At 39.4% G+C, this 18,481-nt stretch overlaps 1 protein-coding gene across 3 annotated transcripts in view; it reads right to left on the bottom strand.

Annotated features, from left to right (window-relative positions):
* Positions 1 to 18,481, bottom strand: part of LOC309475951 (uncharacterized protein) — a 237,897-nt gene that overhangs the window by 200,267 nt on the left and 19,149 nt on the right. For 2 of the 3 annotated variants that reach the window (XM_082138966.1, XM_082138967.1), the window contains exons 6-7: positions 15,523 to 16,791; positions 4,009 to 6,929 (exon numbers count right to left, since the gene is read on the bottom strand). In XM_082138966.1, the coding sequence (XP_081995092.1) occupies positions 5,098 to 6,929; positions 15,523 to 16,791 (3,101 nt within the window). In that variant the 3' untranslated portion in view covers positions 4,009 to 5,097. Of the gene's footprint in view, positions 1 to 4,008; positions 6,930 to 15,522; positions 16,792 to 18,481 lie in introns of those variants that run through there. The other variant, XM_082138968.1, reaches the window with a different exon arrangement.

Below are 18,481 nucleotides of genomic sequence, written 5' to 3'. Positions count from 1 at the left end.
GCTAGTGTTAGCCTACATTTCATCAACATTTAATCAGTGCAGGGAAACGTTTAGCAAGATATTCATATTACATCATTGTCCATCCATGCCCATTTTAGCAGACTAAACAACAGATGAGTCAGCAGCACCCCAGTCTCCCCATAACTACCCCTCCCTGTCCCAGTGAAGAAGGTGAGCAACACTGTGGTAATGAGTTTGCATCATTCCAGGGAGTCTGTGTGGGGTTCCCTGTCTCTCCTGCTCTTTTTCCCATAACAAAAAAAGAAAATGAAATATTTATTAATGACAGAAATCAAACACAAATTATTTTCTCACATAATGACCATCATGACAAATAAAATAAAATAAAAAAAACACCTCCTGTCTGTACTGGCTGCAGTTAGAAACAATGAGTAGCTTACCTCAACCTGCATGTTAGTTACAGACAATATTAAAATAATCCAGATTGATGTGTTCATTTAGACTGAATTTTGGCCGTTAAAGGACATCTATAGATACAGATTGTATTATTCCCATCATTCCAGACCTAAACCTATTGGTTTAGTGATCACTGGATCTGTTTTGTAGCACTATAATAACCCTGATGTGGAAATTCCGTTTTACACGTCAACTTTATTTTGTTGTCGGCATATATGTGCAGATGTAAAAAAATCTGCTGTTTTCATTGTTTTGAGATGATGATGTTAATTTATTTTAATTAAAAAGTTAATATATATTTAGGTTTTTTTTTGGGGGGGGTTACATATCATTCATTTTACAATAAAAATACATTGAGAATGTAAAGGATTGCCTTAAGGACATTTTTATGGTTGCTTTTAATCTTGCATCAAATAGTGAACTGCAGACTTGCATTTACAAATCACAGCATTAAATATTGTGCTAGTATTGAACTACAAGAAGCAAGACAGTTGCAAGCCTTTGATTAGAGTTATGTAAAGCTTTTGATGGGACAGTCCTAGAGATGTGGTGACAACAGCTGCGCAGAGGGGGCACAATTCGATTTTTTTGTCATAGGGCCCAAAATTCCCAGTACACGCAGTCTCCCCTGTGTGTACTGTCCTGGTCTGATTGCCTATCAGCGTTGCCTAATTATCAACTGCGCTGACGAGCTAATCAGATCAGCCGCGTGTGTGGCTCATTATTGTTTCCTATATAGTTTTGTGTTTGTCGTGTTCATTGTCAGATTGATCTGGTGTTCAAGTCTTGTCACTTTGTTATTCAGTGTTTTTCTCAGTCTCCAGTTCCTGCTCGAGTTTAGACTCTCATTGCTTTGATCATTCTGGGATTTTCTAGGTGGATCGTCGGACCTCAGTCCATTGCAGTCTCCCTGCTGCCAAAGACCTGAACTCAGTCCTACACCACTGCATCAGACCATCCAGCCTTGCTCATATTCTCTGTTTAATTAATAAACTGTCTTTACATTTGCAACTGGATCTTGCGTTCTCTCGCGTGACAGAAAAATACACAAATAACCAATTTCCACTTCTTGGTAAAATTTATGAGTGCTTTTAGTGTTTTCAGTCATGTGCAACCTGTACATACCAGACAGTTATAAAATATTAATATTATGTAATAAAAATGTGTTTTGGGCTTTCGTGACCCATTAAGTACTTCGCACCAGTGGGTGTGTGTAGGCTTATGTGTCATTCTTCTTGTTCCTGCGTTGTTGGGGGATTTATGTATAACTACTTACTTATGCAGCAGCAGCAGCATGCTCTTACGTGCTCACAGATGGTGCTTTCCCAGTGTTCGGACTGATAAAAGATATCTTTGTGATCGATTCCTCTTTTGTTGCTTTTGAGTACCAGCGTTATGAGACACTGAATTTGAGTCCAGAATTGCTGGCATATGAGGTGGCAGTTCCCAATGTTGCCCAGGCTACAGAATTTGTACATGAACTCATTGACTGTATTTCTTATTTTTCAGTTAGCTTCAAGGAACATGCGTTTGTCCTAATAAAATATAGTCTTTGTGATATTATTACCCACAGAAGTAGAAATTAATATAAGGGATGCATTAATGTATTGGGTGATCGAGTTTATTTTGTTAACAAACATTGGTCATCAAAAACTTCCATGGACTGTATAATGAGTTGTGTTGAAGGCTGTATAATTTATCTTTCACATTGTCTGAACATACTCGAAGTCAGAGCAATAATAAACTCTGTTTCTTTCAGATGCTTTTGTGTGACTCTTGAATCAAGCAACTTGAGTTTGTTACTGAATCTTAAAACCAGATTTATTTTGATGAGAATTTGGGGGAGAGATGTAATATTTTAACATTGACATTATTTTAACATAATATATTTTATTTTAACTTATTTTAAGATTTCCTGCCTATTTGAGACAAAAAAAAAAGATAAGGTTGTGCTCGATTTAAGATTATAGTGTAAAGTTTTCGCGTTCACAACGCGTTTCCGTTCAGAACCAGCGTCACGTGACTGAAGCCAGCAGAAGCGGAGGAGCAGAGCAGTGAGAGGCGCTTGTCACTGCACCGGCAAGTTTAAAAGGCTGCACTGCACGGTTATTTATACACCGTTCATTCATACATATGCTGAGTCACAGGATAAGGAGTCCTTGTCGTCGAAAAAGTCCAAAATAGACCGTAAAAGGAAACGTGACCGGAGATTACAAAAACAAGGGTTAATGTCAGGATAGCTAATGCAGGAGAAAGCTTTCAAAAGAGACCCTGAAGTTTCCTGCTTTCTTCTCGACAGGTAAGTCAATGTTACAGTCTTAATTACAAGCTTTTTTTTCATTGCTTGGTTGTGTACTTTATTATATAGACAGTCGAACATTTATAGTTAAAAGTTAAACAGGCTCTTTGATGAATAGCAGCTATTGAGTAAAGTAACGTTAGAGAAGGCTCTGATGATGATGATGATATCTAACAATGCACGTAAATATAACGAGTAAAGGCGGCATTACTACTAATTACCATAGTTAATGTTTTTCACAGTCAGTAATTGATAACTGTAACATTCTTTTTTTCGTTGTTTCAAGTTTCAGTTTGTTTTAAATAACAAACCTGTTCACCCGATGAAAAACTCAAAGTGCTATTATAAGACATCCTGTCATAGCTTTTTGGTACATAACGACTACCGTAGATGCAACACGCATTTGAAAAAGTGAGGCGCTGGAGAGCACTATTCGTTTGAATGCAAAATACAATTTCACCACTAGATGGGAGAAATTCCTACACACAGTCCCTTTAAGAAGTTTTAAAGTTTTTTTTTTTATCAAATAAATGCAGCCTTGGTGAGCAAAGAGACTCTTTCAGACGCATGTCCACCAGGTATATTTATTATATTTATGGATGTGAGGACAGCTGTCCAACTCCGGTTCTTTATGGAAGTCCATTACTAACTTTCACAATGTTTGCTCTCATTAAATAACTGATCTGAACAAATATACTGAACAAACAGAAAACAAAGGAAAAGATAATAACATTCATCTTAAAACGGCATAATAGATTAAAAAACATCAGGAATCCCAGAATCAGGCATTTTCAGTTCTTTCTTTCTTTCTTTCTTTCTTTCTTTCTTTCTTTCTTTCTTTCTTTCTTTCTTTCTTTCTTTCCATTTTCTTTTTTTTTTAAGGTCTGTTATAATTCATGTTGTTTCATCAAAATCTACCAATAGAAAATTAATTTTGTATGATTGCTTTAGTAAAGGTCTATTCAAATCTGCTCCTGTTCTAATTAAACAGCTTCATCGAGGTCTTAATAAAGTTATGTTTTTGAGTTTACTCTGTGTGTCGGTGTACACTTTCTACTGTCACCAAATATTGAGTAAGTGCCCATAGATATCTGTCATTAAGACAGGAACATGTGAAAGTTCTGCATTTTATTTAGGTTACAAATGACTTTCTACACGGTCAGTATAATTACTCAATCTGTAGAAAGCAATTGTATTGTTTTAAATGTAGCATTTGTGATCAACACGGGCAGGAAGTTTTTTGCTCTGCATGAGCAGCTTATTTTGGGATGCAAACTTTTAATGAAGAACAAATGTTTGTAAAATGTTTTATTTGGTTACTGTACAGAATCTCCCTGATGAAGAACTTACAGCATGACATGATCTGCGTGAATAAGGAATTACATTTTTTATGTGTTTATAACCAGTAAATATGTGAAAGTATACAGCGTAATTTCTGAATAATGTTGATTACAATGATCATCATCATAATTAAATGACAAAATCCAAAGTAAATAAAAACTTGATTTAAACTCTCTCAAAACTGTCTACTGAATCTGAATCATCTACTGAATGAGAGATTTTACATTCACGAACAGCTGACATCTGAGTTTTCTATATTTTTCTTTTTGTCTTTTAAAGCTACACTGTGTAATTGTTTAAGTTGATTCTTAGCAAAAAACACTTTGCTCTTTCAAAATGATATGTGCTCATTAATGTGTAATTACTTTTACCAACTAATCAAGTATTCTCGTAAGCGTAGAATCTGCCATTCAGAATACATACGAGTGAGTCGCTGGAATGGCGGCAGCCATATTGCGCCTCCATCTTGAAAATACATTAGCCAAAGAGGGACATACCTGGAAATTCAAGTTTCACCGTTCGCGCTTTTACACTCAGTGACACCGTGACGAATGCGAGGGGGAGATTACTCACGACTGCCGGCAGATTTGAAATAATACGGCCACCGTAGGAGTTAAAACGCCCTCGGAATGGGAGGGGCTAGAAAGTAATATTCAGTTTGTAGTCATAAAACATTTCATCGCTAGATGGGAGAAAATCCTTCACAGTGTAGCTTTAATGTCTGTTATAATTCATGTTGGTTCATCATTTTTTTTAATCTATCAAGAGGAAATTATTTTTTTTATGATTGCTTTAGTTTATTTCAGTTTAGTTTCATTTCAAATCCACTCCTGAAGCACCCCAGCTTAACTTTAACTCATCAAACACCTTCATCCAGGTCTTCAGGATCACTTAATGAACGTCAGGGGGAAGTGCAGGGTTACAGGAGTGGATCTGAAGAGCCCTGATTAAGTGAATAGAGAGAAATACAGAAAACCCCTTCACATATACAACAAAAGACAAGAGCCAATTGTTTGGCTCATTCATAATGATTAAAACTTTCACATGACAAGACACCGTTTTTCTTGCTTTCTTTTCAGTTCATATAGTTGTTCAATTTTCTCCTTGAACTCCTGAACATGCTGCTCTTTTCTCTTACTGAATTTATTCAATTCTTCTTCTTGTTTTCTGGCTTCATCTTGATGTTTCTTCTTCATCTTCTCTATTTCCTCTTCACGTTTCCTTTTCATTTTATTACACTCTTTTTCTTCCCTTTCTATTTTTTCTCTCTCCTCTCCTTCTCTTCTCTCGATCTCTTCTTCTTGCTCTCGTTTCAGATCTTCCATCATTTTCTCCCATCTCTTTCTCTTCTCCCCTCGTCTCTCTTCATCCTCTTCTTTTCTCCTCTTCCACTCCTCATTTCTCTCTCCCTCCAGCTGCTCATAACGTCTTTTCATTTCAGCTTTCTCTTCTTCATATTCTCTCTCTTTTACTTCTCTCTCTCTTTTCTCTTTTTCTCTCTCCTCTATCATCTGTTCTTGTTCTTTTCTCTCGGCTTCAAATCTCTCTCTCATTTTCTCCAGTTCTTCCTGTTTTTCTCTCGGCTGTTCCTCGTGTTTCTCTTTTATCTCTCTTTCCTCTTCCTCTCGTTCTCTCATCTGTCTTTTTCTCTCTTCCTCCCATTCTCTCTGCTGTCGTTTAATATCCTCTTGAGTCTCTTTGTCATCGTCTGCCTCTTTTATTTTTCTCTTCCATTCTTCTCTCTCTTCCTCTTCTTTTTCCTTCTTCATTTGTTCCTCTAAATCTCTCTTTTTTATTTCATCTTCCTGTTTTTTTAACTCTGCCATGATGTGTTCCTGCTCATTTTCCATCTTATCTCGAGCTTGTTTATATTTTTCTTCTCTATTCCTATCTTCCTCTTCTCTTTCTTTTAGCTGTTTTTCATTCTGTAATCTCTGATTTTCCATCTCTTCTATTGTTTGATCATATTCAGCTCTTCGCTGTTTTTCCTCTTCTGATCGTTCCCGATCCTCCTCCTCCTCTCGTTTCTTCTGGTCTGATTTTTCTTTCTCCTCAAACTCTGTCCACAGTGTTTCCTCTTTTTCTCTGAACTTTTTCTCCAGCCTCACTCTCACCTCATCTATCTTTAGTTTCTTCTCCTCCAGTCTCTTTGTAATGCTTTTTTCTTTCCTATCATATTTGGCTTCTAATTCTTCAACTTGAGCCTGATTTTTTCTTTTATTCTCTTCTAGCATTTCTCTTCTCTTTTGAATGGAGATCGCTGCCTCAAACATCTCATTAGTGAAGTATCGGCCATCATTAGAGTTCTTCACCTCTTCTATCATGTTTATCAGCTCAGTAACTTGCGTCCGGTCTTGTGTTTCTGTGTTGTCAAAAGCCAGGAATCTGTTTCCACATTCTCTGATCAGTTTCTCGAGTTCATCATTTTTACTTTTCTCTACATATTGTTCTATTGTCTGTTCTTTCAGTTCATCTCCTTTAGTGAAGAGAACAATGCTGAAATCTGCTGCTTTTGGGCCAAATATCTTCTTTATCATGTCTAAAGTGTCTTGCTTCTCTTGAGGGATTCTTCCCAAACTCAACACAATGATGAACACATGAGGTCCAGGTATGGGCAGTGAAACACACTTCATCATTTCTTCAACCACTTGTTCTTTTGACACTGTAATGTCAAGGAGTCCTGGAGTATCAACAACAGCTACTGATTTACCATCAACTTCAACAACTCCCTCCTTACAAGTAGTGGTCACCAAACCTTTATTATCTTCACTGTGAAACTCATTGTTTCCGAGGATTGTGTTTCCTGTGGTGCTCTTTCCATTTCCTTTCCTCCCAAACAGCAAGATTCTCAAACATCCTGGATCTTCATCATCTGAAAATTACAATATTAGAGTTTAGAGACCAACAACAACATATTAAATTTGGGACCCTGAGCAACAAGTGTTAAACCTAAAATTTAAACTATTTACAACAGTCCATCTCAGTGGTTCTCAGTGTTTCACAAGGAGCAAAAATATTACATGTGAAGTTAAAAAAGTTTGTTAAAAAAATAAAACTATAGGCCTTTTTCACGGAAGTTAGAACGCACATCCGGTTCAGCGTTTGTTGTGTAAAGCGACTTCCGGTCGAAACAACAATGGCTGAAGCAACATCGAGGTGTCACTGTAGCATCCCTCATTGCACAAATAATAAGCAGTGACAACCATATTTGAGTTAATGCTTTTCCAAGCAATGACTGTCTGACAAAGAAGTGGATGCATGCTATTTGACACGTAGAAGTCCCGACGTTTAAGATCCCTATAAGTGTCACATTTGTTTGTAGCCGACGCTAATTACACTGCCGCTACTGGCAGTACACATTTTTTTTTATATAATATACTATAAGATTTCTTTTTTGTTAATAGGCTATCTTCAATACCCAGAGATATAATTAAATTAATATTTACTAATTAATTAATAACTATTAAACAAGTTAAATTAAACAAGTAGCCTAGTCAAAACACATCTAACAGAACAATGTTTATTTTTTACATTGTGTTCTTATTTTTTATTAACGAAATGTCAATTTTCGTCTTTATAAGAGACGACACAAAAATCTTCAAGATAGCCTATACAGCCTACAATCTTCAAATGTATAACGGATTGTCACCTTATCAACAATCCTTTGGAATTGTGGTGGAATAAGCAATGCTATATTGAAATACTTTATTTTATTAGTTCATTAACTATGCCAACTTTTAAGTCCTTCTCAACAAAGCAAATTGCTTTTCTATGAGGGCGCTTAACACACAAACAAAGCACAAACAAACCTTGTTTAATATGGAACACACTTTGTTTCCTTCTCTTTTTTTTTTTTTTTTTACAAAAAGGTTGTTCCCTTTCAGTCGCACATGTTCGACGTGACAACGTAATTGGGATCACTTCAGGGAGCCCTATCAACTTCGAGTGTCTACAGAACGAGGCAATGAACGTTGGCGTGCGTGAATCGCGTCACACGCCCCCTCCCCGCTCGCAAACATCTCCATACATCTCCGCTGTAAAGTAGATGCACCTTTCATCGGACAGGATTACATCATCAGATAGTACTGTACGTATTGGCTTTCCATTGGATTTTTTTCGTTGGTGAACATTTCAAGTTTTATAGATATATTTCTCATGTCTGTGAGGCTATAGTGATACGCTGTTTTTTCAGTTCATTTTTGAGATACGCTCCAATTCACAGAGATCATGAAAGCGCGTCCTGTTTCTTTTATTTTACAAATGCACAACGTTTTCTTGTTGTTGTGAGTTTACACAAATAAAAGTAGTTGTGACTGATGTATTATTATTTTCTGTATGACCAGAAATTATGGAGTATTTTAAGTTGTTTCCACTGTTGATAGGAAAATGCGAGTGATGGCACCGGCGCGTCCATGTCATGCAGTGCGCGCTCCACACTCCGCACAAACACCTGGATATGTGCTTAATAATAGCGAACATTTATAGGTTAACGTTAGGACGAGCGGCCATGCCAGACGGATAAGTCCTCTTCATGTTTAACAAATTAAATCATACATTTTCTACGGCGAGTAAGCGCTGTGCCAGTGGGCGGCTGAAACATAACACTAGAGAAAGCTGGTGTTTTTCTTTAAATAAATTCGTTTAGGCTTTAAAATAAATATTGTTTGTGGGCTAATTAATGCCACAATTATTTGTTTATTTTATAGGCTACTTATATATTTTCATTTTTTGTTTTGCATTGAATACCATTTAAAGGATTTGTTGTGCACTGCAATTCCATCCTCCCATAAAGCCACCTTAAGATTTATCTTTATAATAAAGGGTTTCTATGGGAGGAAAACGCTTAACGTGTGCGTTGCGTTCATATTCTGGACTCATCTGCTTTTCTGTTGGATAGTATGGTTTAGTAATAAGGTGTGTACAGAATTTGATCTTTTAACATGTCCATTAGGGGGCTGCTATATCAGCTTTTTGAACGTAGATGTATGATAGACATGAAAGGCTTAGGCTATATCAATTTTATGTGGATAAAGGCATATTTTGTAGGCTACATAAAATTGATATAGCCTATATCAATAGCGGAAATAATATGTGGCACCGTAGCCTACTCTGACGACACCCAAGACGACAAAATAGTTAGTGAGGTAACAGCGCTGGAGCAGATCATGACTATATGCAGTCTCCTCTTCCAGGTATGTTTATGCATTTCTGAAAACAAATTACGAAGCTACTTTCCCGTCATATTTTATTCAATCTATTATTGCCAATGAACGTTGGCGTGCGTGAATCGCGTCACGTGCCCCCGCCCCGCAGCGCGGGTATAAACAGGAAGCGGGTGCACACACACGTTGTTTTTCGCTGAGGAGCCGAGAATTGTGACAGCCATGCAGCGATGGTCAGCAACGGTGGCGACGGGACGTTACGTCTCCCGTTCCCTCCTTCAGGGAACGAGGGTTACATTAGTAACTGAGACATTCCCTTTCAGTCGCTCACGTTCGACGTAACGTCGGCGTAATTGGGATCCCATGGAAAACTCCACGGGTGCCACGGGACGTGGTGGAGGGTTCCACGCAAGCCCAACCTTCTCGGCGGCCCGGGAAAGCATAGCCGCCCATTCTGGATCGGTCTCAGACAACGCCACACGCCCGAGGGGGGTAACGCAGCCGAGTCGTCATCTCCAGAGGACTGAAGCTCCCCCTCCGATGCTGCGATCAACATCTGGTCGTCAGTAGGAACCCCAAAGGAAACAGTTGGACGTTCCGGAGAAGGACCAAGACGTTCGCTAAGGGACTCCAATGGCAACAGCGCTTGTGAGGCGTGAGGGGCCCCCGGAGGTTGTCTCGACGGGGAAGCCCTCACGGTAATCATCAGATCACCCTGGTCATGCGCCGAAGTAGGTCTATTCTGCGGGGCAGAGGCGAGGGGACTGCACCTCCCTTGGGGTAAGCGAGTCTCGAGCTAAGCGCTGAGATAGTCATATTCCCGCAATGGGAACATGAACTATCCACAACACAGGGTCATGCTTGTGTTGCTCTTTTAGTGAAAACAAAAAAAGGTTTTTAAATACTCTCTTAGTGTTGAGGCACCCAGGGGTAGCCGCAGTGTGATAACACACAGAGGGAAATGCCCACCGATACTGACACACACACACAATACACAGAACAGCAGTGCTGTGAAAACAGCAGTTGTGAGCTGCAATGCTTGCGGCCACCGCTGATCGCGCTGTCACACCAACACAAAGGAGAGTCCTCTCGTTCTCAAAGGCAGTCTGTATTTTTCAGAAGTCAAACAAATGCTCGGCTCCGAAGTGAAAGACAATGTGTGCGTGCGCCCGCTTCCTGTTTATACCCGCGCTGCGGGGAGGGGGCGTGTGGCGCGATTCACGCACGCCAACGTTCATTGCCTCGTTCTGTAGACACTCGAAGTTGATAGGGCTCCCTGAAGTGATCCCAATTACGTCGTCACGTCGAACATGTGCGACTGAAAGGGAACAACCTTTTTGTAAAAAAAAAAAAAAAAGAGAAGGAAACAAAGTGTGTTCCATATTAAACAAGGTTTGTTTGTGCTTTGTTTGTGTGTTAAGCGCCCTCATAGAAAAGCAATTTGCTTTGTTGAGAAGGACTTAAAAGTACTTGGAAAAAGGAATATGTCTCTGCTGCTTGCACGTATGTGAAACAAATACACATTTTGGAAAAAGAAGGATTTTAAAAGATATTTATAATATTCACAATATTCCCTGCATGCAATCCACAAACCACGCTAAGCTAAGAAGATAGCTTGCTTGGAAAGAATGTCTCAGTTACTATTGTATCCCTCATTCCCTGACAGAGGGAACAGGAGATGCTGTGTTGAAATACCGACACTAGGGGTCACTCTTGGGAGCGCCAATCGCCATTGATGTATTCAGAAAAGGCCAATGGGAATTGGCAAGTGAAATCTGCACTGAATTTACACTGAAAACTGAACTGCGTCACAAGCCTCAGCAGCTCAGATGCTGGCAAGCTCAGCATGCCAATACAAAAGTGCACTCAGGCCTGCTTGCAACCTTCCAACGTCCAGGAGTGTGACCTCTAGTCTTCCTTCATCTAGGAGACTTACCATATAATCAGGGCCAATTTGCTGCCCTAGGCAAGATTTTACCTGGTGCCCCATGCATCACAGCCAGTGTTGGGGAAGTTACTTTTAAAAAGTAGTGTTTGCTCGTTACTCGTTACTTTTTAAAAAAGTAATCCGTTACTTTACTTAGTTACCCCGTTTGGAAAGTAACTTTTTACGTTACTCGTTACTTTTACGTTACTTTTATGTTGCTTGACTTTGGGCAGAACCCAATATCTGTTCCTAAATATGTAGACATAAAGTTATACAATGGAGGACATAGGCTAACAGGTCATTATTTTGTGCTCTTTATTATAAAAAATAGTATCAATTTCAAAAGAAAAAAGTCCTTCTCATTGGCGCTGCTGTGTGCGGCAACTTTTATTCTCAGCCGGCTCTGCATCATGGGGTAGAGTGCGACACTCCGCGATGAGCCGTGTGCTCGCGCCACTTCTCTCCGCTCCGCTTCCCCTATCCACCGAACTTTAAATTTCGGCAACAGCCAATAAAGCTTCCCTGCTCTCTAACACCGGTGCGAATCGCGTCTTGATAACATAGGACAAAATGATATAGAAGACATAAGCTTAGTTTTCAGACATACGACTCACTCTATCAAGGGAGTAGGAGAAAAAAAAGAGATTTTGAGAGAAAAAAAAATTTTTTTTGTTTAAAAGTACACATATTCAAGCTTTCTATATATTTCTCAGGTCTGTGAGACAAGTAGCTTATGAGTTTCGGTTCATTTACAGTATGGAGAGGAGCTCCAGTTCACGCGCTGGTGCCGTCATGATCATTTTGCATGCCATATTTACTTATTTATTAAAATCAGGCAATTAATTGGTTGGTAAAACATTGATTAAAATTAAGATACAATTAATACAAAACGAAATTCGTTTTAAAGAAAGTCTTTCTACAAAAACAAACTTAATAAAGTGGTCTAAATCATGTCTGCCCACTCCATTTATCTCCCGATATATTGCACAAAATTATGATCTTACTCACGCTTTTCACTTTTCATATAATCAACATAGATTAAATTATTTATTTATTTATTTTATTTAAACATAAATATGAAACTAAATAGTTTTCTTTAATTTACTTCTTATTTAATTCAGCCAACTGGTTGATAAAACATTGATTAAAATTAAGATACAATTAATACAAAACGAAATTCACTTTAAATACAGGTTTTCTACAAAAACAAACTTAATAAAGTGGTCAAAATCATGTCTCCACACTCCATTTGTCTCCCGATATATTGCGCAATTTTTTTATTTAATTTAATTTAAACATAAATATGAAACTAAATCGTTTTCTTCAGTTCTCTTCTCTCAAGCGCGCAGCTGAGGCAGTGTCGCTGTCAAATATATCCATGGGAAAAGTAACGTTGCGCCGAATTGAAAAAGGAACTACGTTTCGTTACCAAATTTTTAGTAGTAACGCGTTACACTACTTTTTACCCAAAAAAGTAGTTACGTTACTGTAACGCGTTACTTTGTAACGCGTTACACACAACACTGATCACAGCCTATTTCACCTCGTCACTTCTCTTCTTTTTGGCACTGTATCTATTGCAGACTATAATGCTAATTTATAATGTGTCATGTAAATTCGGCCATTCGTCACAATAAGGTAACTTTCACCGTGTCTAGACCTGGCGCGAGCTGCCAGGCCCGTTTCTACAGGGGAGCCTGAGTGTGTTAAGCGCCCTCATAGAAAAGCAATGCTGTCTACATTGGATGCGGCGAGGTGCGACGTTACACAACAAATTACCAACAACTGAACGCACGCGCTCTGTTTTTGATGCATTTCAAGCACTGAAATTGGGCGGGGGAAGATTGATGTGCCGGACCGGAGTTGGGGGACTTAGTTAAGTTTTTGTGGAGGTTTTTTTTTTTTTTGCTTTTTGCTTTATTTGGTAGTATTTTGAATTAATGGTTTTAAAATAGTCTTTTTTTTTTATTACTCGTTCACTCATTTTTGTGAGTGGCACCTTTGTAAAGGTTTATGAATGAGTGGCATTAAAAGGTTTATGGATGAGTGGCACCCCTAGCATTTGCCTATTCCGCTTATGCCACGGGCCGGACCGTGCTTCGACTTCAGCTGTGGATAGCCTTTTCTGCTAATTAAAAGGCTAACCTGGTTGTTAACATTGGGAAGCGTTCTTCTCTATTGAGAAGGGAACACTACGGAGTCCAGATCCTACCTATTGGAGGAGAAACTATCAACCACAGTGACTGACGATGGAGCATAACTCAGACCGGGGAAGACACGGGGTTCAAGTTAGGGAAACCGAACAGTGCAAGAATACACTTGGGACTGCCGTTAGGGAGTCACTGCATACAGAGCACTAACCCAAATATGGGGACTCACCTAGGGGCATACCACAGGTAATGGGTGTTGATGAGTTCCTCGGCCAAACTCATCTACCGAATATGTGCTTGATGGAGAAAGGTGGTCCAAGGTTCAACAACCACTGGAAATTTTACTTGAACCTAAAAAGCACAAGTTATCATCTCAGAGAAGGGAAAGGGGCTGGTATGTAAGCACTACACCCTACCAGTCGTCCCGAGTACCCAGAACTTTTGACAAAACTTGTTCCATGCATATATTATAATAATAATAATAATAAAGACCACAGGGTGAGCAGCCGTATAACACCTCTTCCAGCAGCAACCTTGTTTTCCCAGGTCTCCCATTTAGGTACTGATCAGAGTATGTGAGCGGAGCGGAGTGTGAGTGAAGCAAGGAATGGAAGGGCGTGATTTTAAACGTAATGCGGAGCGGATGTTTTAAAAGTCGGAGCGTCTTGGTTTTCACTCACTCTGAAAGCGCTCCATCAGGAGCACAATTCATGCCAACAGCCCATGAAGTAAGTGGATTTTTAGCAAGAATTCACATTTAAACACATTTAGCTGACATGATACAGATGGATCACTCAAATCAGAAAGAATGTGAAGGTATGCTAAAGGCGATGGACATGAACGGGAAGTTATTTATACCTTCTAGACACATTTTAAACATCCATACATCCATCAACTCCAAAAAGCAGCAATAATATTTTAACATTGAATGCTGATAACCATGTTGGCTAAGCTTGGCGTGTCATAGGAAAATTTTGCACACGAGCGTTCCAATAAACCAAGGTGAAACTATTCTCCAAGTATTGTTTACTTCTTTTTTCATTTAATAGGCCTATATATTATGAACAGAACTTTTGCAAGATTCAAAGCCTTTAAATACTTTAGCCGCAATTTCCTCAGCGAGTGAAGACGGAGAGGTCTTTTTGATATCAGTGAGCAAGGAGTGGGAAATAGTGAACCTATATTTACATACTTGGGTATTGACCCGGTTTAACCCTGCTTAGCTTTGGTGGGCAACCAGTTTTGGGCTACAGGGTGATATGGCTTCTGACTAGGTTATAGAATCTCGCAAAGGAATGTAGCCCAGTCCACAGCGTTTGCTAGAGGATTGAGTCCTCATTCCCAGGGGGCAGCGTAAACCTAGAGCCTGATAGGACAGGAGAATGGCATCCACAATCCAGTGGACCATTCTTTGCATGGAGACAGACTTCCCCTTCTGCTGTCCTTCAAAGCAGAAAAAGAGCTGATCAGATCTTCTAAAACTCTGTGTGCGATCCAGATAAATGGGCAAATCACACACTGGGTACAAAAGAGATACGGCTAGGTCTCCCTCATCTACATTGACGTGAAGACGTAATTGGGATCCCATGGAAAACGCCACGGTTGCTGTCACATCCAGCGCCCTACGCAAGACTCTCAGACTCCCAACTAACTGGAGCGGAAGGCCTGCGTAGAGGGTTCAACTGTTCAACTGTTGTTCTGTTATACCCCACACAGGAACTCTTGGATAACACTGGGAAAGCGGTCCTTTCCAGGGGAGAGGGACGCTGCGGAGCCACATCCTGTCCGAAGGGAGGTACCATGTGGAGAATACCCATATGGACTGGCCGGAGGGGCAGTACGACATATGGAATGTCACTGGAGTGGCTCCAGCCAAAGAAGGGGGAGGCAACACCAGACAGTGACGGCAGAGCGGACTCTGCCAAGGGAAGACACAGGCTCACTGCAGAGAGCTGATCGTGGAAGAATACGCATATGGGATCGGCGCAGGGATCACCACATATGGAACCCAGCCTAGCACAAGTTACACAAGCATACGAGCACTAGGCCTGGCGTCAGACGCTCCGCAACGTCCGACTGCCGAAGGGGTGCGGAGGAACCAAGAGTATCTAGATATCAAACAGGTTAAGTCTCATAATTTCTGTGACTACTCAGAGCAGGGAATTGCTTACACACTTTAAAAAAGGATAATAATTTCAAAATTAGCTGGTTTTAAATTTGACTTACTGTTTGTGAGCTGACCCTCTGGAGTTCTCTTAAGTTCATTAGCTTTTATTGTTTCTTTCTCCTTTTCTTCTCTTCGTCTTTCCTGTTGTTTCTGTTTCTCCCATTCGTCTCTTTCTCTCTTCATCTCCTCTCGCATCTTTTTCTCATGATCCTCTATGTCTTTAATGTCTCTTTTATATTGTTCATCTCTCTCTCTTAATTCATCTTCTTTTGTCTTTCTCTCTTTATCGCGATTCCGTCTTTGTTCCTCCATCATCACCTTAATTTTTCCTTTCTCTTCTTCGTATTTCAACAGAAAATCTTCTCTCTCTCTCAGTCTTCTTTCTCTTTCTTGTTCGAGTCTCTGATTGCATTTATCCCACATTGCCTGTTCTTTCTCTCTTCTTTTCTCATCTTCTTCATCTCTTCTTTGTCTTTCCTGCTGTTTCTGTCTCTCCCAATCCTCTCGTTCTCTTCTAATCTCCTCTCGCATCTTACTCTCTTGTTCCTCTCTTTCTTTTATCTCTGTTTTATATTTTTCTTCTCTCTCTCTAAATTCCTCTTCTGTTCTCTTACTCTTCTGCTTTTCTTGCTTCATTATTGTCTTCATCTTCTCTTTTTCTTCTTCATGTTTCATTAAGAGCATATTCTTTTCTTTTACTTGTTTTTCTCTTTCCAACTCTCTGAACATCTTACATGAGTAGTAACTATCTCCGTTTTCTTTCACCATGTCGTCTATCTTCTGCAGTAGATCAGACACCTGTTTTCGGTCTCCAGTCTTCTTATTATTGAACACATGGAATCTGTTTCCACACGCTTCAATGAGCTTCATCAAAGGAGATCCAGGATTTTCTAGATATTGTTCAATGGTGTTATTATCCAGATCGTCTCCTCTGGTGAAGAGCACAATGGTGTATATTAAAGAGTTTTCACAAAATGTCTCTTGAATGAGCTTTACTGATTTTTCCTCCTCTTGAGTGAATCGTCCCAGTGATATCAGTAGAAGAAACACATGTGGTCCAGGCAGGATCATGGAGATGCAGTTGCTGATTTCTCTCTGGATTTCCTCATTGGTCAGTTTAGTATCAAACAGTCCTGGAGTGTCGATCACAGTAACATGTCGGCTGTTGATTACAACTGTTTCTTTCTTACACACTTTAGTAATTGACTGTTGAGATATTTCTGCTTTAAACGCTACTCTTCCTAAGATGGTGTTTCCTGTTGAACTCTTCCCAACTCCAGTTTTTCCCAGCAGCACAATCCTCAGATCATCTGCTCTCTCTTTTGAATCTAAAGATAGACCAAATGAAAAAAACAACAACAATGTACTGAATTTCAATTGAAGATAGGCCCTTAATACAGTCTGCGTGTTGTCACATCCGGCTGCGATTAGAAATGATTTTCCTCCTGCATAACTGTCAATGGAAGGTAGTCAGTTTTAATTTGGTAGAACTTAACAATTAACTTCAACATTTAAAACTGTATTTAGTCTCACAGTGCGTCCTCTTTCATTTTTATGTGCTCAATATCTGAGCGAGGCAATTGTCAGCACTGCCGGTGATGAATGAAGGGCAGCATGCTGTTTAAGTTACTGGCAAAATAATTAACTGTTTTTATTTTATTAGGGGTTCAAACGCGTAGCGCTAAAACCCTATAGTTTTTGTTAGGATTTTCAATAAACAACATTCTACCCTAAAAATGACTGGGCAGACCAAACCGTAAGTCATAGAGACATGAAACTTTGAGGGATGGTAGTACCCACAACATCACCAAACTTCGCCCCAATCTGCCTGACTGTGGCACTACAGTTTTCAAAAGTATGAAATTGCTCATAACTCCTAAATCGTCTATCACAGACTTTAAGAGGCAAGCATTTTCGGCTATTTGGGATTTTTAGAAAAACCTAGTTTTGCAAACCAGTCCAAGTTTTTTTGCCTGATCGGAACCAAACAAGTGCAGAAAGATTATTTGAAATCTGATTATTAGTAATTTAATCATTAGTAATTTTCAAACAAAAGTGGATTTTTTGACTAAGGGCCTGTTTACACCTGGCCACTTCATGCGTTTTCTCAGATTGGATAGCTACATGATTTATCATTTATCAATGATTCCATTTACACCTGGTCACATAAATGGGTTATTTAAAACGGATATAAATCCAATCTTCAATTCACACGCTATATGCAGATTTAATGGAGTTCACGTCACCGAAAGCAACAGATATGAGCTGCATTTTATTGATAATTAGCTAATTTCAAAATCAAAGACCGCAGTAAGAGAGAGCGGGAACAGCCCTGGTAAGATCATTTCGTTTCTTTACTTTTAATGAAGATGATTGTGTGTTAAGTGTCTGCGACACGTAAGTACACATTGATGGCCTAAGACACGAAACGAGCGGTTTGTGTGAGAAAACGAACAGTATTTATATCGTTTTTACCTCTTATACACAGCCATGCCCGAGTGATCTGATCTGACGTGTGCGCAGACTGATGCATAGATATATACACTAGATGTCGCCTTAAAGACATTCGTTCCAATGAACTGCCGTAGACAAGGCGACATCTAGTGTGTATATATCTATGCACCAGTCTGCGTACACGTCAGATCAGATCACTTGGACATGGCTGTGTATAAGAGGTAAAAACGATATAAATACTGTTCATTTTCTCACACAAACCGCTTGTTTCGTGTCTTAGGCCATCAATGTGTACTTATGATGGGGAATTGTTTAATTTGGACGACGGGGAATTGTTTTAATTTGGACTCTGTGCATGCTCTTTGAGACAGTGACCATCGACCTGCATTATATGACTGACAGACAAGAACGGTTTGACCTAAAAATATCAAAATTGAAACTACTGCGGAAAAAAAGACACCTACATCTTGGATGCCCTTGAGGTAAGCTCAAACATACCAAAAATGTATTTCAAAGTGAACTATCCCTTTAAAATGGCAAATGTTTGTGCATGATCCCAAGCAT

This window comes from Leuciscus leuciscus, assembly GCF_965113295.1.
Source record: "Leuciscus leuciscus genome assembly, chromosome: 15".
NCBI classification, from domain to species: Eukaryota; Metazoa; Chordata; class Actinopteri; order Cypriniformes; family Leuciscidae; genus Leuciscus; species Leuciscus leuciscus.
Note: the sequence above shows the minus strand (reverse complement) of the source record. Positions and strands in the feature narration are given on the sequence as shown.